The sequence below is a fragment of the Meles meles genome, chromosome 9, assembly GCF_922984935.1.
Source record: "Meles meles chromosome 9, mMelMel3.1 paternal haplotype, whole genome shotgun sequence".
NCBI classification, from domain to species: Eukaryota; Metazoa; Chordata; class Mammalia; order Carnivora; family Mustelidae; genus Meles; species Meles meles.
This window is the reverse complement of record NC_060074.1, coordinates 47936921-47959389: the sequence shown is the minus strand read 5'-3', so window position 1 is coordinate 47959389 and position 22469 is coordinate 47936921. Positions and strand designations below refer to the sequence as shown.

Here is a 22469-nt window from a genome sequence, read left to right as displayed (position 1 = left end):
CCACCAAAAGCAGAAAGGAACTGGTGAGACCTTGGTCCTTGGAGGAAGGCATGCACTAGACACGTTTCTCTCTTTCAGGACATTTTGCCAGAGTGCAGCTGGCCCCACACAGGGAGACAAAACTGTCTTTAGAAAACCCACATCCTGGGGCACCTGGGTGGCTCAGTGGGTTAAGCCTCTGCCTTCGGCTCAGGTCATGATCTCAGAGTCCTGGGACCAAGTCCCGCATCGGGCTCTCTGCTTAGCGGGGAGCCTGCGTCGCCCTCTCCCTCTGCCTGCCTCTCTGCCTACTTGTGATCTCTGTCTGTCAAATAAATAAATAAAATTTTTTAAAAAAACAAAGAAAGAAAGAAAGAAAGAAAGAAAGAAAAAGAAAACCCACATCCAGCTGGTGCAAAGAGCCAGAGCGTGGCTGGTTGGCTGCCGGGGTGGCAGGTCCCAGAGAGGGGAGCAAGAGAGGGAACCCCAGGTCGGCTGCTGACCCCAAACACACGTGTGGGACTCCCAGCAGCGCTCGGGGACTGGTCAGGGAGCCAGGGACTCAGAGCTGGGAATTTACCTAAGTAACCTGATTCAACAAAAACACACCATCCAAAAGCCCAGGACACAATCCACAGTCACACACACGGGAACGGGGAGCTGGGACCCGTCATCCTCGCAAAGGCAGTGAGCCCAGCCCGCCCCATGGCCCAGATGTCCAAGACAGCAGACTCAGGTTCTGAAGGGCGGTTAGAATTTGCTCGTTTTGCACGAAAAGAAACAAAATTTCAACCACAATGAAGACGACAGTCAGTGATCTATTAGAACCTCAGAACCCAGAAACATGGAGTCCTACGGGCACAGAGCGGATCTCGGGCGACAGAAGCACGAGACGCGAGAATCCAGCTGGCCCAGCAGATGGGGGGCTGCACGAAGGGGCGTAGGGTGCAGCCTCTGTGGTTGGAGCCACAGATGGAGAGGACACGGGAGGGACACACCCGAGTCAGCAATGCTGGTGACTGGCACCCTCCGCCCCAGTGCACAGACAGCCGCCCCAGCGCTGGTGGAGGAGAAACGGGAGGCCCAGCGCTCCCCATGGGAATCAGCCCGGGCTTTGGTGGCAAGTTCCCTGTGTGATGAGAGGTGGCTGCGTGATGCCTCCTGCACAGTGTCCCCCAGCCACATGGAAACATCGAGCCCACGCACCCGCCACGGGGAGAAACTCAGCACCCAGCCAGGCATCTGCATGTGTGTGGAGCCCTCCAGGGACAGAGCAGACAGTGGGTCTTCCAGGGACCCGGGGACCCTGCCTGGAGCACCCACAAGCCCCATCAGCCCTGGGCTGGGCCACGCTTGTGCTCAGCAGCTGCTCGTCCAGCTGTCCCGACTCCACCTGGGGGTCCGGGCCAAGCCCCACACCACCTCAGCTCCCAGATCTGTCCCCTCCTTTTGGAGCCCAAGCTTTGAGGTGAGCTACTGTGCCCAGGGAGTCAGTCTGGGCCCTGCCGTCCACCCTCAGGGGTCCCCCACTGGCCCTTCCTCTGTAGGGGCCACTGGCCTTCACCAGGCCCCAGGAGCTGAGCCTCTCTCTCCTACCCCAGCCCCTCCTCTGCCTCCTGCCCTGTGCAAGGGGCCCCACGGTATCTGGGTGCAAGCCCTCAGATGGCCCCCGGCCTCAGAGCCATGGGAAACACAGCAGAGGCGTCTTCCCTCGCAGGAGGACACCCCCAGTGTGAACTGGGGGTCGTCACCGGGCGGGATCCTCCTGCCCACCAGCTGGGAGCTCGCTCACGCCGTCCAGATCCCCAAATAGTCAGGGGCATCCTCCAGGGCCGTGCTTGCTTCCTGCAGCAGCCATGACAGCTGTGACCACAAACGGTGGCTTCAAACACCAGAAGTTTATCGTCTCGGGTTAAGACCACAGAATCCCAAGCTCAGGCGCAAGCAGAGCAGGGCCCCTCTAAGGACAAGAATGTGTCCCAGGTTCCCCGGGCGCTGGTTCTTGTCCTACCCAAAACGTGGACACCTGCGTGGCTCAGTGGGTTAAGCCTCTGCCTTCAGCTCAGGTCATGATCTCGGGGTCCTGGGATTGAGTCCCTCATCGGGCTCTCTGCTCAGCAGGGAGTCTGCTTCCCCCTCTCTCTGCCTACTTGTGATCTCACGCACTCTCTCTGTCAAATAAATAAATAAATAAAATCTTTAAAAGAAAAAAAAGTGGACACGACATCTCCACTTGCCTCTCATGTAACCCACAGTCCTTACTCCCCTTGTCCCCAAAGCCCCCTCCCAGTACACCTCTGGGGAAAAGGTGGCCGCTTCTGCTGGATGTGGGATGTTCAGGGCATAGGGAGAGCCTGAGCGCTCCCCAGAAAGTTTCAGGGTGCAGCCCCCGCCCTGTGGTGGCAGAGAGGCCACTGAACAGGGGAACAGCAGTCTGAGCACAGGGTGCCCCAGGAGCCGAACCAGGCAACCCCCGGAAACCCACCCCTGCCGGCAAGGTGCAGACTCTGGTGGGCTTCATCCCTGTGCACTCCTGCCAGGGAGACTTGGGAGGAGGAATACAGCTTTTGAAATACATTTGGGGGAAAATGACCAGATTTAAAGAAAAATAACATCAAGCAAACCAGGGCGTCTCAGCAAAGATGTTAGGAAGCCCCGGCTTTCAGAACAAGGCACCTGACGATCGGGGTCAGCAGCGGGCGAGTCTGCAGGACCAGCCACATGATGGAAGGGGCAGACCCGCATCAGGAGGGTGTCTCTCAGTGCCAGAGGTGCACGGCGTGGACGCGCAAGCCCTGGTCTACCGCCACACAGGAAATGAGGAAGGTCCCTAACTGGATACGCAACCCGGACATTCGAGAGAGGTTCCCGCCCCACTTCGAGTCACAGCCAAACACACACATGTGCACGTGTGCACACCCCCTTGTTTCTCCTGGCCAGGGTCAGCACTCAGCCAGAACCACCGGTCGCCCCTGCCGACCTCAGCTGGGGAGGGCTCCCTGAGCAGGGGTGAAGGGTCGCTGCAGGCCTGATGTGCATGACTGGTGTGCAGCTCAGTGAGAACTCAGAAACCCCAGAAGGAGGGGCTCGTACTCCAGCACCACAGTCAGTGAACCGGGAAGAGAGGAGGCGGCCGGGCGAGGCTCACAAGCTCCCAAGCCTGGCACCTGAGCCAGGCCGCGTTCCTGCTGGCCTGGAAAAAATAAAGCATCCAGGAAAAACGGCCTTGACAGGTGGTTCTGGTCAGGAAACTGATAACAAAAACTCACCTGCCCCCCAGCACCCATGGTTTGTGAGCTGCCTGGCGTCTGTGCATCCATCTGTCCTCTCCTGGCCATCCCAGCCCAGTGCAACAAGAGAGGACTGGCCCGGGGCTCCTGACCATCTCCAGGCAGGGGTTTTGTCTCCTTCTGGAACCCAAGTCCCCCACAGTCCCTGCAGGCGCCCAGAGCTCCCCGTGCCTGTTGTGCCCGGCCCTCGAGCAGCTGACTGGCTCGGTGACTTGAAGTTAATTACTAGCCAACACTTAAAATCTGGATATGGCCCCTGAACAATCCAGACTTGGGGCTTCCATTGAGAAAGCGTCTTCAGAGCATCAGTGAGCCTGGGCTGATGGCCCGCTGCCCTTCCTGCTTGACTGGGTCTCCATTTGCCACAGACTTCACCGCTCCCAACACGAAGCTGTCGTAAAGGAAGGTTGCTGCCCGCCTCGTGCTGCCCCACCCAGCCCCTCCCCCTGCCTTATGTGTCCCTTCCCCATCCTCCTCATTCTGCCGCTGAGATTCCCCTTGTCTCTCACCCACTGCAGACACCGCCTCCTCTGTGGGGACTTCTGGGATTTCTCTCCACACCCTGGGCTCCCACAGCATTGGGGTTCGCTTCTGTGGGAGGATGCGTACCTCTGTGCGTGTACTTGATGACCAGCGACGGCTGCAGCCTGGACACCGCTCTGGTGGACACGGCAGCAAACCCCTGCCCCCGAGAGCAGCGTTCCAGTGGGAAAGCAGGGTGGGCCTGGGGGACAGGTGGCTGTTTCAAATAGCAAGGCCACAAAGGACCACATGCCTGCCCAGAGTCAGGACATCCTGAGCATAAACGCCAGACGTCAGTCCTTTGAGAAACCACAGCCTTCATCCACAAATGGCACCCAGAAGGGGACAGCCCTCCAGGGATGGACAGGCACCCCACCCCACACTGGGGCCCACACTTGGCAGTCCCTCCTGACCACAACCCACTTCTTCCCAGATGGGTGTCCCATGGATGCTAGCTTTTCCTTCAGAGTCTTATGTTTTATGTACTTTCCTGCATTTGCTGATTGACCCCGGAAGGGCTGGCAGGCTGAGTGCTGGGAGCTGAAAAGCTACAGCCTCTGGCCATGCGCCCCCAAAGACCAGAGTCACAGGCAGGCTGCCGAACCCCGAGCACCCTGCCCGGGCATCCGTGGAGCATGGAGCATGGCCGCTGAGCCCTGGGGAAGAGGGGGAGTCTGGGCCACAACTGTGGGGGCTGTGCGGGCCTCCCTGAAGCCAGGAGGCTAGTGAGGGTCCCAGGACCCTCTCTCCACATGGGGGCGGCTACGCAGCCGTAACAGACACCAGGCCTGGGTTCCCCGGTTTTAAGGGAGGGCTCTGCCAAGCCACAGGTACTGTTTCCTGGTCTTCTACCACCATCTGTTGGCAGAGGTGGAATTCTGGACGCGGGAGGAGACGTCGCATCCTTGCCTAGGGGACACACAGCTGCCATAGAGCTCACGGCTCCACGGGCTGCTGCGTCACTGCACCCACCAACCACAGACCCACAGACACACGAGAACATTTGGAGGGAGGACCTTTCTCCCAGCAAAGCACTTCTTCGCATGGCTGGCTGACCAGTCACAAGTATCTCCCAGCTTAACCAGGATGACAGCCGGCACTGGCCAGCCCCTCGCGGCTGCAGGGAGTTCTGCTCGCGCATCTGGCACCCGGCTCTTGCCACAGCTCCACCGTCACCTTGCTGTCCTGTGACCTCCTGTCTCTTCCCTTCTCCATCTGCAAGTGGATTCAAACTTCCTTTTCTGTAAAAGCTCTCTGCATGTTGTGGACACTTGTTGTTTCCCTGACATCGTGTTGTGAGGTTTTTCCAAACACATCCCTGGCCGGTCATCTCTGCTCACTGACTCCCTACAGCTGAAAACCCGCATCTTGTTTTAACTTGACCACCTTGTCTGATTCGGGGTTTTTGCAGGAAAAGTCTATTCAGAGAGCACAGATCCAAACTCCGGGTCCCCCTGAGTCGTGCCCTGGACTTGGGAAGATCAGAGGAGAAACCCAGAAAGTTAAAGCCCCTGCCTACAGCAGACTGTATCCCAAACACCTCCCACGGCTCTGGTTTTCCTGTTAGACAAATAATTCCTGCTCAACTCAAACACCTCGTGACCTGCTGAGGAAAGGAATGCACCCCGGTGACCTTGTCACCGTGATGGAAGAAGGACCCACACACACCATGGAGACCTTAGAGGTCCTGCCTCGTATGTGTGAAAGAAAGGGGTCTCTCTCGCTGTTTGCTTGAGTTGGAGATGGGCACTTTGGTGTTGCTGGTGGGCGGGATGGCTGCCCCTCGTCCACCAGCTGGCGCCAGGCAGAGCAACCCGAAACACCCCTGGCACCATGTTGGGTGCGTCCGGTTGTTGTTCTAAAGTGACCTGCCGTGTACTGGCTGCAAAGACCTCCCTTCCCGAGGCACAGGCCTGGGACCCGGTGTGATGCTCAGCCAGGCCACGTGCTTGGGTAGCAGTCAGGCCCCGGGGGCCACCCTCTGCTCAGGCTCCAGCTCCCTGTCCACCTACTGGGCTCCCGGGGAGCAGCGTCTCAGCAGAAGAAAGCTGTTGGCCACCATAACACCAGCCAGCAGGGAGCGAGCTCACCGGACTCCACAGTCCTGGACCGAGGGCCAAGGCTTGCGCGTCTGCCAGTAACTTTGTTCCAGGAGCCAAATTATGTCTCCAGGGCCTGCGGCCAGACGGGAGGCCACTTGTCCTTCCTGGCAACTGGACTGGTGCTAGGTGCCACGTCACGAAGGCCATATAAGAGTGAGCGAGCTCTGGAGAGACACTCAGAGGACGCCCACCCCGGGGGAGATGCCCTCAGGACACCCAGAGATTTGGCTGGGGAACCCTGAAACGTAAGCTCTGTCCCATTTGCCAGATGACACTAACCTTGTGGGAGACGGGCTTAGAGTTGGGGGCCCCATCAATGAGAAAAACAGGGGGGAGCTGGGGCGCACACAAGAACTGGAGACTTTCCAGGCATATTTCTGGGGCAACACCCCAGGTGCAGAAGCGGAGGGGCATACGGTGCTCTCACGTCTGGCTCTGGGCCCTGCTGGCGTGGTGCCCTCTGCCCACTTTCTGGTTTTCCCTTTGTCTGTGGGCTGGTCGTCTCCACTGCAGAAGGGTTTGCAGGCCGAGCCTCCGGGGAACCCACAGAGGAGAGCAGCCAGGTCTCAGCCTCAAAGGCTTGACTTGCCACACAGGACGTCGATGCCAGCCCCTGGTTTCTCTGGGGACTTCCACCCGACCCCCGAGGGCCACCGAAGCTCCCTGTGGGCCGCTGGGGGTGGATGCGGTCTCAGGCCGTGTGTCCAGCTCTCAACCAGCTGACACGCTCACTCCTTCACCCACCGGCACACTGACTTTGCGCTGGTGGACATGGCTGATGGCAGCCCCTTTGCAGGAAACTGCCACATTGGCTCCGTGTGTCCTCACAGGGAACCTGGGAGCCGGAGTCCAAGAGAATCCGTCGCAAGGGACATATTATGCAACCTGCCTGGACGCTTCTCTGTCCAATAGTAGAACTGAACTTTTTAGCGTGTTCTGGCCCATTCGACTCCCCAGCCAGGAGTATTTCAGACCAAGGGTTAGTGACCATCAGGAAGCCAAGTGAAGGTGACCCCAGGGGCGGTGCTGGTGACAGGGTTGGCATAGAGTCAGTCCATGTGCTCCACAGCCTGGAACTAAGTCTGCCGGGCAACCAGTGCTGGTGGGCTTGTCAGCCACCAGTCAGCTTAGCACAGATGGGCCACGGCCCCACGGCCATGGCTCCTCAGCCATCTTTCTCAGAGACTAGAGCACTTCGAGGGCTGAGCAGGAAGCAGGAGACACAGACCCAGAAGCTGGCCTCCTGGGGACCCCTGCACTTCTCCTGGGACCCTGCCCTCCCTTCAAAGCTTGCATCTGCTCCCAGAATCCCCCGCCCCCTCCTCCCATCTCCCCTGCCCTCCTTCTCCCAGAACTCCTTCCTTGCAGGAGTGAGCATCGCCTCACATCCCCATCAAGATGGGCTTCCTCTTCTCCTTTGTCTGACTCCGTCCATGTGTTTGTACAGCACCATATGATGTGAAGTAATTTGGCATGAAAAGCTCTGCATTCCTGGCTGGGTCTGACCCTCCCTCAGGCATCTCTGTTGAGTCTCACACACGTGAAACAGGATGAAACCGAGAGCCCCGTGGTACGGCAGACGCCACTGTTCTCGCAGTCAGACCTCTGGGGCGGCATCAACTGTGCTGTGACCCCAGGGCCAGGCCAGCCCCAGAGGCAGGCAGGCCCTGAATGCTGCTGGCAGGCATGCCCACAAGTTACCCCCCTGACAGATTCATTGGGGGGGTCCCCACAGGGGTGTCTGAGAACCCCTGAGAGCACAGTGAGCCTATGGGGCCATGTCCTGGCTCTAGGATCCTAATAAGTCCCGCGACAGAACCCTCCAGAAGACCCTTGGGGTGCGAGGATGCCATGTGGGGGCAGCGGGCGTCCGAGCTCCACAGCGTGTCACATGGCCTGCAGCTAGAAGTTTAACTACCGATTCGCTGCAGGCCAGACTACAGGCCACCCTCTCCTTCTGGACTCCTTAGTTTTTGCCGAAAGGAAGATCCCTGTACTTACTTCTAACCTACACTGTTCAGTGCTATTTCTCTGCATGACCAGCAATGGCTTGTGGGGCTTCTCTTGGGCCCTCGAGGCCCAGGAGGGGAGCTCAGACCTCTGTCACTTACCAACGGGACTGCAGCACAATTCTGGGGCTCTCCTGCCAAGACACTGGCGGCCTCCACTCGCCCCATTTATCCAAGCTGCTCCCGTGTCCCCCCTTCCCTGGCACCCAGCAAACAACCACTGTCACCAGACCGTGCCAAAAAACAGGTGGACAAGGCCCTGTCTGGGAAACAGATGTGCAACAGCTGGATTCTGCCATGGCTATTTCAGAGCCTTCCTCTGCACGGCCTCTGTGCCCGCCTCAGGCTCAGCGCCCTGCTCAGTCCCCCGGCATTCCAGACGATGCCCTGGCTGGAGCCCTGAGGCCACCCTCCCAAAACCACAAACAAAACTAGACCCTTTCTTAAGTTTGGAGAAGCCCGAAGGTCCCAAACGGCGCGTGCTATCAGCTGCTGCTTGCAGTCATGCGGGAAGCCATTCAGAAGGCAGCGGGCAGAGCGCCTGCTGCCCACCGCTGTACGCTCCTGAGCCCGCCTTCCCGACACCCCAGCCCCAGGGTGCTCCCAGAAGCACAGGGGGCATCCGGTGTGTGGGGCTGAGTCAGCGCCACGGTTGTTAACACGCTGGTTCCCTGCACTGTCCAACCACACGGCACAAACACTAAGTCCTGTCCACTCTCCCTTTTCCAGAGAATGAGTGACAGCCACGCTCTGAAGCGCCCAGGAAGGGTGGCCTTCGACGCCGGTGTGATAAAGACGTTTTGGGAGGAAAAAATCGAGATGCACACAAGACAACTTCAGAGCGAGGCCATGAGGACCCGCAGGAGTGCCCTGGACAGGTGAGCTCGCCGAGCACCAAGGCTTGGGCTCCAGGGACAGGAGCCCCCACGAGGGGCCACCCCCACATCACGACTGGGGCCACAGCCACCTGGCCACCAGTGCCGCCCCCAGGCCAGCTGTCACAGCAGGAGGGGTTGGAACTGCAAAACCACACCCACATCAACAGGGCCAGCAACCATCACCAGGTCAGCAGGTGGGAGAGGGCAGCACCCCACCCATTCACCCCTACCCAGCACCACCTGCCCTCCATCCCACTCCTCCATCCCCCACCTTCCATCCCTCATCCCTCCATCCCTCCATCCCCATCCCAACCCCCACTTCTCCACCCCCACACAGCACCACCTGCCCTCCATCTCACCCCTCCATCCCACACCCCATACCTCCATCCCTCACCCCATCCCTCCATCCCTCATGCCCTCCTTCCATCCCTCATCCCATCCTTCCATCCTGTACCCCATCCCTCCATCCCATACCTCATCCTTCTATCCCATACCCCATCCCTCCATCCCTCACCCTATCCCTTCATCCCAGCCCCATTCTCCTATCCCACACCCCACCCCCATCGCTCACCCGATTCCACATTTCCCCATCCCCCCACTCCTGAAGGTCTTGTGGGAGGTTGTCAGAGAATCTGTGTCTGGTTAGGCTGATTTTCTGACAGGCACTCCCCGAGGGCAGGGTAAGTCCATCATACTCCTTCCCACACATTAGCAGATCCAAAGCCCCCTTTCATCCCTGGGATGGAGGCCAGGGACCTGTGGGTGCTGAAGAGGGTCTCCTGGGTGACCGTGAGCAGACTGAGGAGTGCCTGGTCTCAGGGACAGCTAAGAGGGCAGATTAGCACATAATTTGCACCTCGACAAGGGCTCGAATGGACAGATATTCCAAAGTGGTCACAGCTTTCATCCCCAAATAGCACGAGCAGCTGCTATCCGGGAGCCCAGTTGGAAAGAGGGTACCCAGCAGCCGCGATGGGACCGGACTTGGTGCTGACCTTGCCAGAGTCCTGGTTGCTGGGCGGGCCACCCACTCTATCATCCAGGACATCTCCCCTGTTAGGCACGATATGGAAGCCATGGTGCCGTCCCCCTAACCTCTCAGGGTGGGGGTCCCAGCACAGAGCCCAAACTCAGGTAGAGGGGACCTGCACTAAGGCCCCCTGCTTCCCGCTGTGGTCTCCATGTCTTCATTCTTGTCCTACACATGCCATCAGGCCCTGGAAACTTCTGGGTCTTCTGCCCATGATACAGGCCCCAGGGATGGGCTCCAGGGCAGACGGCGAGAGTGTGGTCAGCGATGGCTGAGTTAGTCGCCAAGAGTCTGGGCCGCTCAAGGATTATGGAGGGTGACATTCTGCAGGGACATATGGCTGCTAATGAGGGCACAGACCACAGCCAGAAGGACTGTGCCCTGTCCCCCAGACAGTAGCAGCTCCTCACGGCATCCCGCAGCAACCCACAGGCCCCCAGAAGCCAGGGGCTCGGTGAAGGGGGCAAGGGGCCTTTCCATGGGGGGATAGCCAGGCCATTTCCACCTGGGTCGCCCCTGTGCATCTTGCTGTGTCACTCTCCCAGGCAGGGGTGCCAGGCAGGTGGGCGGCACAGGGAAAGGGGAGCACTCCAACAGGGGTGCCAGTGAAGGAGTTCAGTTCTCCAGGCCTCAGAAGTTTCCAGAAGCTGCTTCCTGGGCAAAGCACTTCCCCTCTCCAGGCTAGAGACCCGAGTGATGTCCTCCATGTGGCCCCTGGCCGGGACTGGCCAAGCCCTGGGAGGCTGGCTGCAGGGCTCTCTGGGACCCCACAAGGTCACAGCCGCTGGCAGCCTGGGGGGTGCTGGGCTGTGTTAGAACATGTGCTCAGGTGCCGACAGAGGACTGGCTGCCGCCCTGCCCTAAAACAGTGACTCACAGGCTGAAATTATCGCTGTCCCAGGCTCCGCGGCGAGTGGGCTCGGATGCTGGAGGGGAGGAACAAGGCACTGCAGGGCCCCCCGGAGGTGGCCACCCAGCCTTCCCTGCTGTGCACTGAGCCCTTCCCCACGCAGGATACCGCTGCCGCCTGAGGCCTGCAGACTTGCCCTGCCCGGGGTCCAAAGGCACCTGAGGCTCAGTGCCGAGGCTCAGGGCAGAACAACCGCCAGGACCGGAGCCGCTGAGAAGCTCACGGGCTCTCCTGGCAGCTTTTGCTTTTCTAGCACACAGCACACGCTCAATAAAACCCAAGATAACTGCATTACGTGTTTCCTGCAAAATTTCACTCCTATCATTAAGTCTTGCCCACATTAGAAGCTTCTTGTGATGTTGCTGACCTGGGACAAACCCCGGAGGAAGTTGGAGCCTGAGAGGGACAAGTCGGTGCCCCCATCTTCTCCGGCTTGGGACTTAAACACGTCTGTCCTCCCTCTGATCAAAATATGCACGTTAATCCCCACCTTGGGATGCCATCCAATGCGACATTGTGTAAAGCTTCTTGCTTTTCCAAATCCCCTTAAACACATCACTCATGACCCAGAACATCTCAGGAACTTACACATCCTTATTTTCACAGTTGGAATGTGTGTGATTCTGAGGTCCACGAAGGCCCTTAGCACCAGGATCGAGGGCTTTACTGCTCTCAGTCCTGTCCCTCTGGGGCCCCCACGGTGGCTGTGACTGTCCTGAAGGGTCAGGAGGGCCAAGCACACGGCAGAGGCCAGGCTGCCCGAGGACCTGGGCCACATCAACAGTTGGGGACCCAGACTGCAGCCAGCATGGTCCCGACAGCCGAGCCCAAACCCCAGTGCCCGCATTCCTACTGCGTGCACCTGCCGTCACCACAGGGTCCCGTCCTCAGTGACTTAGGACCCGGCATGGGGAATGGGATCCAGCCAGTGTCATGTCTCCAGATGTAACTACCTATTGGGCTTGGGTTTTGTTGTGACTCCCCGATCAGGCTGGCAAGCAGAGGGGGGATAAGCACGGCTTTGCCAGTCAAGAGACACTGCCCAGAGAAAACACATCGACCAATAGCCAAGGGGCATTCGGGCACCTCGTAGGGCATTTCCAGAGGGCAGAAAGACAGGTCTGACCCTCCACAAAGTGTGGATGTCTGGTTCTCCAAATTAACACGTGGAGAGAACCCAGCAAGTTCCTTGCGACACCAGCCCATGAACACACGTTCCTCCGGTGGCCCCCAGGCTGTCCAACATCACTCGTGACTCAGATTCCACTGATGAACACACTGGGGGATGTGGCCATTAATAGCCCCAAGTAGTTCCTGGGCAGAGGTCACTCCCTGGCACCCGCAATGCCCCAGGCTGCCGGAGGGCAGCTCTGTCTAGCGGTGTACTCAGAACGCTGCGGCACAGAACGCTAATCAGCAGAGCTGTCCAGTTAGACTGTGGCGGGCAGATGAGCGTGTTCACACAGCGGCCCATGCCGCCAGGCTCTGAGGAATCTTCCAGAACAGTCATGCCCTCCGTGCTTTCTGTCGGTGGTTGGAGCCCGTGTCTCCCCAGTGACCCACTGCCTTCCGACGCCGGGGTGTGGAGCAGGCATGTCTGTGCTCTCTCCACCAATAAGTGGCCGCCGGAAAAAGCCAAGCCAGACTCCCAGGCAGGAGACATGTGGTGAGGAAGAGGTTAGGAACGGGCAGGGGGTGGGGTGTTGTGGGTCCCATGGCGCTGCCTGGACGCAGGGACTAGGCCCCGAGTTCACCCAGCTCCACACCTGGGCCACCATGCGCCTGCCACTCTGAGTGCTCCCACCCAGTGCTCCTGCACACAACTGTTGGATGCCAAGTGCACAGGGGAGAGGTGCCTTGACCCTGCGGGGCACTGACGGGCACCCTCTTCCCTGCTCTCTGAAGCCGTTCCACCCTGGTCTGCAGCTTGTTCTGAAGAGCCCAGCTCGCTGGGCTGCTCACGCCAGCCACAGCCTCGGAAGGCATCCCATACCCTGCACCCGATTGTGCCAGATTCACTATAGGCAATGGAACCAAGCAGCCCTGCATGTGAGATGGTCTCGGGGAGCATGGCCACAGTCTGCATGTCCCCACGTGCCTCTGATGGACCAGAAGCCAGATGGTCCCTTCGTTCCTCACCGGCTACTGGTTTGTCCTCGAGCCTCTCTCATCCTTTAAACCCAGGAACACAGCCATTCACTCTAGAGGCTCCAGGGATTCAAAGTAAAGCTGGGACTGTCCCCTCCCACCAAGGACCAGTGACAGGGCCTCCATCCACAGCTCTCCACACTCCAGTGCGAAGTATCCCCTGGGCTCCCCCGATCCCAACTGATGGACCATCTCACCAGGGGGCTGACTCCCCCATCACCCCTTCCCCTCGCCAGGGGCTGACAACCCCCCATTACCCCATCCCCTCACCAGGGGCTGACTCCCCACCACCACCCCTTCCCCTCACCAAGGGCTGACTTCCGCCCACCGCCCCTTCCCCTCACCAGGGGTTGACAACCCCCCACTGCCCCCTCTCCTTCATGGGCAGCACCCCTGCCTGAGGCTGAGGGCCCCTTCACTGGAACGGTTTTGTCCTAGGGTTCATAGACAACCATATCAGTACCTGTATACAATGCAAAGGGAGAAAACAAATATAAGGCAGAGATTGTCAGACGAACAGCAAACCTGACGATATGTAAAACATGAAGACACAGATGGGCACCTGGGTGGCTCAGTCGGTTGATGGCTGACCCTCCAACTCTTAGTTTTGGCTCAGGTGATGATCGCAGGGTCATGGGGTCGAGCCTGGCATCCAGCTCTGCCCCTCATGTGGGGTCTGTCTCAGATTCTTCCCCCTTTCCCCATAGGACCCTCCCCACTGAGCTCTCTCTCTCTCTCTAAAACAAATGAATCTTTTTTTAGAAAGAAGAAAGTTAAAAAAGAAACATAAGGACACAGGTTAAATGTTCGAAGAAGAGACAGATATGCCCTGCAGAACCCAGCATAAGGAAGCTTCCGTGGAATGCTGTCAGGCTAAGTGGTCTCACCAGAGGAACAGAGGGCAAAGAGACAGTCTTTCAGGAAAACATAAAAATCCTAACTACTTATGAACCTGATAACAGAGTCTCAAAATTTATAAAGAAAAACGAGCAGAACTAAAGGGGAAAGACAGAGCCAGGGCCTGTCGCATGACTGTGGCCACTGGTGCGGGGGGAACATTCCCCCTCCATCCAGATGGGGCACCAGGAGGCACAGCTTCACCCTCCTGACAGATTAGGGGCTCAGCAGGGTTCGTCACAGAGCAGTTCACGGCCCCTGTGAGGGACATGCCACCCTGCTGCCCTCGGGCTGAGTCACGGATTCAGGGCCTGCAGTCAGCACAACTGTGGTCACCCATCCCCACCTCTGATACCCACGGACCAGCTGGGACCTTGTCCACAAACAGGCCACACAGCCAAGGCCCAGAGAAAATGTGGCCCAGCCGCAGCCCCTCACACCTGTGCTCGTCCTGGTGGCTACTGGCTCCAGCCGCCGGTCCCGCAGCCTGTCCTGCCCTCAGCCTCTCCGGAAGACATGACTGTGGCCTCGGGCTGGGTTGCCGGCCCACCTGGTTGGGGACAGCAGCCTGCCTGGGCTCCACAATAGGCCCTGCTGTCTGGCCGGGATCTTACGGCCAAGCTCCAGCCAGCCCCTCCTTGCAGAGGGAAGGCCAACTTTGGGAAGGCTGGCATAGGGCAGCACCTACTCCCCCACACATCAGGAAGGAACGAAGCCCCACTCGTCAGCCGCATCACTCACGGCCTTCCGTACTGCTGCCCCTGGCCTGGGCTAACAGTCTCAGCATTCTGAGTGGGCTCCTGGCAGGCTCTTCAGGAGGGTATCGGGGCGTCAAGGGGCTAGTGCTCCACCCCACGCTTCCCCGCACCCCCCAAGCCACTGGGAAGATCAGGATCGGGAGGATGAGTGGGCTTGGTGCACCACGGAGGGGGCTGTGTCTCTGCTTTCCTCTTTTTCAGTAATAAGTGTGTGTCACTTTCATGATGTTCTTCTTGTATTTAAAAGAAACACGATGCCACCTTTCTGTCCTTGCCCTGAAGCCAAGCCCAGTCCTGCAGACCCTGGGTCATCACTGGGGAAAGTCAAAAATCCCAGGCAGGCTCAGGTGGCAGGGCGGCTGAGCCAGTACAGGAGGGGACCCAGCTGTTCCAGACTCATGTTCGGTGAAGAATGATTCTGACATTGAAAGGACACACAAAGTCCCGTTTTGTCATGATCTGAGGATAATAGTGCTGCAGGAAGGTGTAGGGTAGAAACTCTAGGCAGATACACAGCAGACACCCCAGTGACATCCAGAAGCAGAGGGCAGACACAGTTCCCGAACCCTCCAATTCCCGGGGTTTGAGCTCTTCATGTGACTCTCCTAATAAAAATAGGGGAACGGTTCAGACCAGGAGCAGTACTGAGTGTGTGTTTCCTGTGAACGCCCCAGGAGCTCTGCCTGGAGGCAAGCCCACCCCATCTTGGGTGCTTGGGGTCTTGCCCCACCCTGACCAGGGAAGGGCTTGAAGATCTGCCTGCCCCCAAACTCACCCAGCCCTTTTGGGATTACGACAGTAGAATTCTAGAATTTGCTGGGAAGCAATGTCAGCCTACGCTTGCTGATGAGAACAGCAGGACCATAAGATTGATGTGTTTTCTAATCTAAGTCAACAAATTGTCCTCTGACCTTTCAACTCAGAGAAAACATAAAAGAAGAACATTTCGGGTGGGGCAACTCAAAATCAAGAATCCAGCTGTTGCCATGTGTGGTGTGGGGTCCCAGCTGCCTGCTGCCGGCTCAGACGAGGGCATGTGGGACCTGCAGGATCCAGTCACGTGATGGGATGTGCTCTGGGCACTGTGTCCAAGCGTGGGACATGACTGTTCTGGGTCCCCGGCTAATCAGGGTCTGTTTGGTGGAGTCCCCTCCCCTCTGCCCTGCAGGTGATCTCCTTGAAGTCCTCCCTCAACAGACAGGCCCTTGCTTCTTCCTCCCAGCTTGAGAAGTTCATATCACTGTGCCCACTGCCCAGGGTGCAGGAAGTATGATTCATTCCTTCACCAGAACATTTAGCAAAAATCAGGAAACTATTCACACTTTGAGGTCCCAACTTTGGCTGAACTAACAAAAATTGCATTTAAAATGTGACTGTCTCTGGTTCTCTTTAAAATGTTGTATACATTCTGTGTCTCCATTACCAACTGAGTTCCCAAAAATAGTTACTGCTACATCACACTGAATTAGGCCCAACCTGATCATTCAGGCTGTACTAGAGACAGGTGTGGAATCAGGTGCAGATTGAAGTACAGGTTCAGGTGAGGGCTCCAGTGTGGGCTCAGGTGTGGGCTCTGGTGTGGGTTCAGGTGTGGACTCAGGTGAGGGCTCCAGAGTAGGTTCAGGTGTGGGCTCAGGTGTGGGCTCAGGTGTGGGTTCAGGTGTGGGCTCAGGTGTGGACTTAGGTGTGGGTTCAGGTGTGGACTCAGGTGTGGACTCAGGTGTGGGCTCAGGTGTGGGTTCAGGTGTGGGCTCAGGTGTAGGCTGTCCTAGATTTGAGTCCCAGGCTTGCCCTTGGCATTTTAACTGATGTCTGTAAGCCTGAGGTTTCCCGTGATTATGAAGGTAGACATGGCACTCAAAATACCTGATCTGTTTACATATCGGTCTGCCACCCAGCAGGTGCATTCGCTCTTGGTTTTATTAATGAAACTAATTCTTTTAAAAGATTTTATTTACTTGAGAGAGAGCATGCGTAGGCGCATGAGCGTGGGGAGGGGCAGAGGAAGAGAGAGAATCCCAAGCAGACGCCCCACTGAGCCGGGAGCCAACACAGGGCTCGATCCCAGGATCCCACGATCCCACAATTCCAGGATCCTATGACCAGAGATCACGACCTGAGCTGAAAGCAAGAGTCAGAAATCCCCTTAACCAACCAAGCCACCCAGGCGCCCTGATGAAACTTAATTCTTCATGAATTAATTCTTAATGACTTAATCAAATTTAACTACTCATAAATACTAATGTTAATGATGCTGATGGCGAATGGAGTTTGCTGGATTTTAACAAAACTGAGGAAACTGAAATGAAACCGTTAAAACAACTGCAATAGATCCCCCATCTCTGGGCTGCGCTCCCAGCCATAGACCACACGGGGGCGCCGCAGGACAGCGCGGGCGGCCAGGACTGGAGCCGGAGCCCGGGGTCTGGAGAAGGGGGCTGGGGCTGGAGGAAGGAGGGGAGGGATGGCAGAAGGGGAAGGGGGCGGGATCTGGAGGAGGGGACGGGGCTGGAGGAGAGGATGGGGGCTGTGGCTGGAGGAGGGGTTAGGAGCAGCGGGGGACCGAGGGCTGGAGGAGGGCGAGGGGACTGGAGGAGGAGGGAGGGGGGGTTGGAGGAGGGGGAAGGGGGGGGTTGGAGGAAGGGTCCAGGAGCTGGAGAAGGGGGCGGAGGTAGGGAGGGCCCAATGCAGCCAGCGGGGCGGAGAGACCAGGCAGACCCATACTCCTACCGGAGCTGACTGGCTTGGGTCCCTCAAACAAAAGACACCAGGCGTGAGACAGATATGAGCCCGCTCCCCAGAGCGGCCCGGTGGGCAGGGTCCCTGATCTGCAGAAAGTGAGACAGAGGGGGCCCTCTGCAGGGAGGAGCAGGGCCTCTGAGGAGCCCCTCTCAGGTTCTGGGTGAGGGTCAGGAAGGTCTCCACCCGCAGGCCCAAAGGGGTGCTCGCCAGGATGGGTGGGGTCTGTCCTGTCCTGGGATCCCTGCGACTGTGGACAGATTGTCTCAGGAGAAAGTCCAGCTGCAGTGCCCACGGTGCCACAGTTCCCCCCGCAAACAGCCATTTCCAGGGAAAGCCAGTGATCTGGGAGGGGACCACTGTGTGGGGACCAGACAGAGCCAGGCCACGTAGGACCTTCCTAATCAGACACACCCCTACCCAGCCACCCAATTCAGTCTTCACCCCCAGTGTGGACAGGCCCCCCCATGGTGGGAAGGTGCTACCTGCTCAAGGACAGAGGGTTCTCGCCTGGTGTAGACAGGACCCTGAAGATATGCGGTAGGTCCTGGCCTTACAGTGAGGGTCCCACCTGGTGTAGACAGGGACATGGAGAGTCTGGGTTTAGGTCTTCCCTGCCTCCCCCAGCAGGGTCCTACAGGATCCAGGTCAGGCTCAGGGCAGCTGGACAGAAAGCCCTGGACAGAGGTCTCCGTACACTCACCTAGACCCTCTTGTCTGACCCTGGGGTCCCTCCAGACTCGGCCCCACCTACCTGGGGGACAAGGTCAGGCCTAGAGGAAGAGGGTGTGGTGACCTGACAGGGTCGTGCCCACTGACCCACCTCGCTGGGAGCCATGCAGCCCAACCCCCACCCTGTAGAAGTGGGTTGTCTGGTCTTTGAAGGTGGAAATCCAGAGTGTGACTGATGGACAGAAGGGCTCTGACTTCTGGCACGGACAGCCCTTCTCAAACCACACCAGTGCTGGAGGGGTCCAGGGTCCCGGGGGCTGGCAGGGCTGTGTCTCGGCCCCTGCCCTCTGGGTGGGATATGTCTTCTTGGCCACGGTTCAGGGGAAACAGCTTCGGGAAAAATGCATGCTGGGGGGTCACCAGCCCAGGCTCAAGGGAGGCTTTAATCATTCCCCAGGGAACACCCAGGAAAATCCCATGGATGTACACAGGAACGCTGCTGAAGGAGAGGCTGGCCTGGATGTCCTGTCCCGTCACCCCTGGCCAGGAATCCAGAAGCTGTTAGGGGAAGAAGTGCATGTGACCCACTCCCCACAGGGCCTGATGGGGGACAGTGACGTGCCCAGCACACCCTCCCACCTAAAAACCTTCTCCTGGGGGCCAGCTTCCTCGCAGCACAGGCACACTCTGTTTTTCTCCTTTTAACTTTTATTTTATTGGACCATAACAATCACAGAGACACGTGCCTGGACCCCAGGTGGGCAGCTTGGCAGATAATCACGGTGTGGACGTCCATGAAGCCACGACTCCCATCAGGAGACTACACACACAGAAGCAGGGGTGCAGGAGAAGGCTGTGGGCCCAGGCTCGGCTTGGGGAGGACGGGCAGGGGTGGGTTGGGGGCCCTGGGGTTGCGGGCAGGGGCAGAGGGTCCCGCTGCTCGGCAGCTGAGGGTCACGGGGAGACCCCAGCAGGCAGCATCAGGCTTGCGGTGGCCATTAGGGGCTGAACTTGTACAGGTACATGATCCAGAGGACACAGACGGTCATGGACACCCAGATCCACACTTCTTCATAGGGGTCGAAACGTGGCGCGCAGCAGTCGTCATCCCAGCAGAAGTCCTCCTCCCAGCCGGGATCGGAGCCGGACCCGCTGAGCCTGGCCCTCTGCTGCATCATCTTCTTGTCAGAGCCATGCCTGGCCAGGCCACTGCTCCGGCGGCCACTGGCGATGGAGCCAGGGCCCTTGTGTCTTATGAGGTTGAAGACGGAGAAGGGGATGCTGATGGAGCCCTCGCTGATGGTGACGGGTCTTCGGGTATGGGTGCCCGGGAGAGGCTCCTGGCCGGCAGGGGCAGGGCCGTCACCACCACCCTCCTTCTCCTTGCCTTGGGGGGTATTGGCAGGAGCATTCTTGCCTTTGTCTTCCTCCGTAAAGATGAAAGGGAAGGTGACGCAGCCATCAATGCCGGGGATGGAGTTGTCTCTGATGAGGTCTGCCAAAGACGAGGGGAAGGTGACGGAGCCCTCTCCATCATCTGTGAGGCCAATGATATAGGACACCGGCGGGGGGTCATTTCCAGCAGCCCTGGGGACCGAGCCCAGGCCCTTCTCAGGGTCGGTGGGGCTGGAGATGGAGCCCCGGCCTTTGAAGATGAAGCCTTTCAGGTGGAAGGGCTTGATGCTGCTGATAAGGAGGCCTCTGCCATGGAAGATGGGGCATTTGATGTTCACCAGGAGACCTCTGCGCTTGGGCGTGGCTGTGGACCTGGCCGGCAAGTAGATGGAGCCCTTGGCGATGATAAGCGGTGCCTGGGGGTCGGCCGCTGGGGGGTAGCCCAAGCTGGGACCGACGTGCCCCTGATCCCTATGCACATGCACAAGGGAGAAGGGGACGGTGACGATGTCATCATCTTGGCCGAAGAAGTTGCTGCTCTCAGAAATCGGGTTCCTGATGAAGTCGGACACTGACAGAGGGATGGTGATGGAGTTGGGGGTATAACCCCTGGCACGGTCAACCACGGGCCCACTGCCGAGGGTGAGCAGCTGCTTGCTGGCAGCGGGGGTGGCCATGCCATCCTCTCCGTACAAGGTGTACCTGCCCTTGATTATGGGGGTGCTCCTGACCTCAGGCCCCCAGGCTGGATCTGGGGGCTTCTGGAAGAAGCAGACGCCCAGATCACAGGCCTCGCAGCGCTCCCCGAAGCAGATCTCGGGGCACTGGTCGGAGCTGAGGCTCTCCCCGTAGCACTTCTGCAGGATGACCGGGACCAGCTTGTTGAGAAAGAGCCGCACGTTCAGAAGGCTCACCTGGCAATCACCCCCAGTGCCCGGAGGGCAGAGCCGGCACCGCTGGCCCCAGATGCGCATCTTCACCAGCCCCAGGCGGCTGTCCTCGTCCAAGCACACCTGGAAGAGGATGTGCACGTGGGCCGAGGACCAGCCCCACTGGCAGCGGCCACACTGGAGCCTGGGGATGGGGAGGACAGAGGCAGATATGAGCAGACTGGCAGGGATGGCCCTTGCCCCTGGCCGGCTTGGGGGCTGGCCCAGCAGGAGCTCCTTCACCCGAGACCCCTCCCACAGGTGCACGATCCTCACCTGCAGTACATCATCAGGAAAGCTGAAAAGCAAATCCCTTTCTATGAGTTTCGTACCAAAAGCCCACTGGACGGCAAAGCCTGGCCTGACCCCTGTCAGGGGTCAGGGAGTGACCTCCCCTGCTGCTGCCTTGTGCTGCCCTTTTGTGTTGTGGCTCGGGCTTCACTGCCCTGAGGACATGTCACCAAGAGCCAAACACAGTCCTGTGGGTCTTGTGAGGGGGGCAGAAGGTGTCTCCATGCTGAGCAGAGAAATGAGGGGAGGCCCTGGCAGGAAGAGCCTCATCCCCACGGAGAAAAGGTGAGCTAGCATGGGCGGGAGAATCTTGGGACATGGAAGGTGGGGGAGAGCCAGGAGGGCTGGGGGTTCCCAGGACGATGGCAAGTGAGCCCCTTGGACAGGTCCACTCTGGCTCCAAACCTGTGAGCAAGACTGCCGTGCACCCTGGGGCTGAAGAAGGTACCAGTCTGGGGCCTCTGTGGCCATGTTCCCCAGGGCCAGGAGGCAGGCCCCTTCTCCAAGACCCTTAGGTCACGGACGAGCAACCACATGCACACCGGAAGCCCGCCCAGCATCTCGCAGGCAGTGCCGTCCCATGGAACTTTCTGTGATGGTGAGGACAGGCTCCATCTGTGCGCGCCCAGCCTGCAGCCCACAGCCACAGGTGGGGCTGGATTCGGCAAGCGCCTGGGGAGCTGAACTTTCAGCTTCATTTCAGTGTAACCGAATGCCACCTGTGGCCAGTGGCTGCCGTGTTGCAGAATGTGGCACGGTCCCTTATGCCCCACCCAACCCGCTCCATGGTCTTTCTATATGTAGGAAAGTTAAAAGGCAAGGCAACGGTATTTGTGATCCTCCTCTGCCACTGAAGGCAGCTCTGGCTTGGCTGTGGAAACACGTGCTTCTCAGACACAGGGCGGGGGGTGGGGGGGTGCTGATTCTCCTAATATCCGGAAAACCCAACCTCCCAATGGACACCTCGCCCCAGGGGTTTCAGAACCAGGAGCTGTGGCATCTGTGTCAAAATGTGGCTTCCCAGAGTCCCCACAGTGACCTGTCCGTGAGGCTCCATCCCCCACTGATCCCCCTCCTGCCAGCCTCTGGAGGGCCAGAGATGCCTGGCTGGGTGGGGTCCCTGCAGGCCTGGCCCGTCCCCACTGTTGTCACCATGGCAGTGAGGAACAGGGCTCACCCAGGGACCCCCACAACACTGGGGCTCCCAGCCAGGCCCCTGCCTGGCCCGCAGCCCAGCCCAGACACAGCTCTCCCTCTCTGGGCCTGTGCCCCTTTGGGCACAACTCAGCTCCCCCTCCTCACGTCCCTCTGCAGGCTGGGGCGTGAGCACACGCACCTGCCCCTACCCAGCTCTGGCTGGCTCTGCTGCCATGGAAACTAGGAGATGCTGCCTCAAGCAAACAAGGCTCTCAAGCCAGGGTGGCCGAGTCACACATCAGCCCCGCCTCCGCTTCTGCAGGGCCCCCACTGGGGTAGCCAGCACTGAGGGACTGAACAGAGGTGGCTCCCAACCCCCCACATCCCCCGGCCCACCTACCTGCTGGGGGCCAAGAGCCAGCTGGGTGCATGACCCCTCCAGGACCACGAGGGCCGGCTGGCTGCAGCCCAGCCTCCAGACTCAGGGCCGACCGAGCTGGGGGTTAAGCAGCTTCAGCCCCTCCCCTCCCAGTACCCCATCAAGGCCCCTGCCCACCGCCGCGCACCTGGAAAGCCCCCTCAGCCGGTACTGGAAACCACCGCCCTCCACGTGCCCGGACGCCAGGTTCTCCTCGGGGACCAGCTCCCAGGTGTCCTGGGGTTTCCTCTTGGCCATCAGCTGGGCCAGGGTGCTGGCCCACACGTCCACCCCGTCCATGCTGGCACCGGGCTCCGCAGTGCGGTCTGACAGCTGCGCCAGCCCCAGCTCCCAGGAAGCCTGGG

At 59.1% G+C, this 22469-nt stretch overlaps 2 protein-coding genes across 2 annotated transcripts; one reads left to right on the top strand and one right to left on the bottom strand.

Moving 5' to 3' along the window:
• The first annotated feature begins 8634 nt into the window (after positions 1-8634).
• FAM240C (family with sequence similarity 240 member C) lies at positions 8635-10841 on the top strand. Its single transcript, XM_046018208.1, has 2 exons — positions 8635-8780; positions 10712-10841. Exons 1-2 carry the CDS (start codon positions 8635-8637, stop codon positions 10839-10841), a joined length of 276 nt encoding a protein of 91 aa, XP_045874164.1.
• A 7789-nt stretch (positions 10842-18630) lies between these two features.
• On the bottom strand, positions 18631-22469 carry RTP5 (receptor transporter protein 5 (putative)). The gene is made up of 2 exons (XM_046018099.1): positions 22253-22469; positions 18631-20403 (listed from the first exon to the last, which is right to left on the bottom strand). The coding sequence occupies exons 1-2, from the start codon at positions 22402-22404 to the stop codon at positions 18933-18935; spliced, it is 1623 nt and encodes a 540-aa protein (XP_045874055.1). The 5' UTR covers positions 22405-22469; the 3' UTR covers positions 18631-18932.

Excerpts from the sequence above, each read along its gene's own strand:
- FAM240C (XM_046018208.1), top strand. The coding sequence starts at position 8,635 with ATGAGTGACAGCCACGCTCTGAAGCGCCCAGGAAGGGTGGCCTTCGAC. Across the intron at positions 8,781-10,711 it reads CGCAGGAGTGCCCTGGACAG|GCTCCGCGGCGAGTGGGCTC; the intron begins GTGAGCTCGCCG and ends TCGCTGTCCCAG.
- RTP5 (XM_046018099.1), bottom strand. The coding sequence starts at position 22,404 with ATGGACGGGGTGGACGTGTGGGCCAGCACCCTGGCCCAGCTGATGGCC. Across the intron at positions 20,404-22,252 it reads CGGCTGAGGGGGCTTTCCAG|GCTCCAGTGTGGCCGCTGCC; the intron begins GTGCGCGGCGGT and ends CCCCATCCCCAG.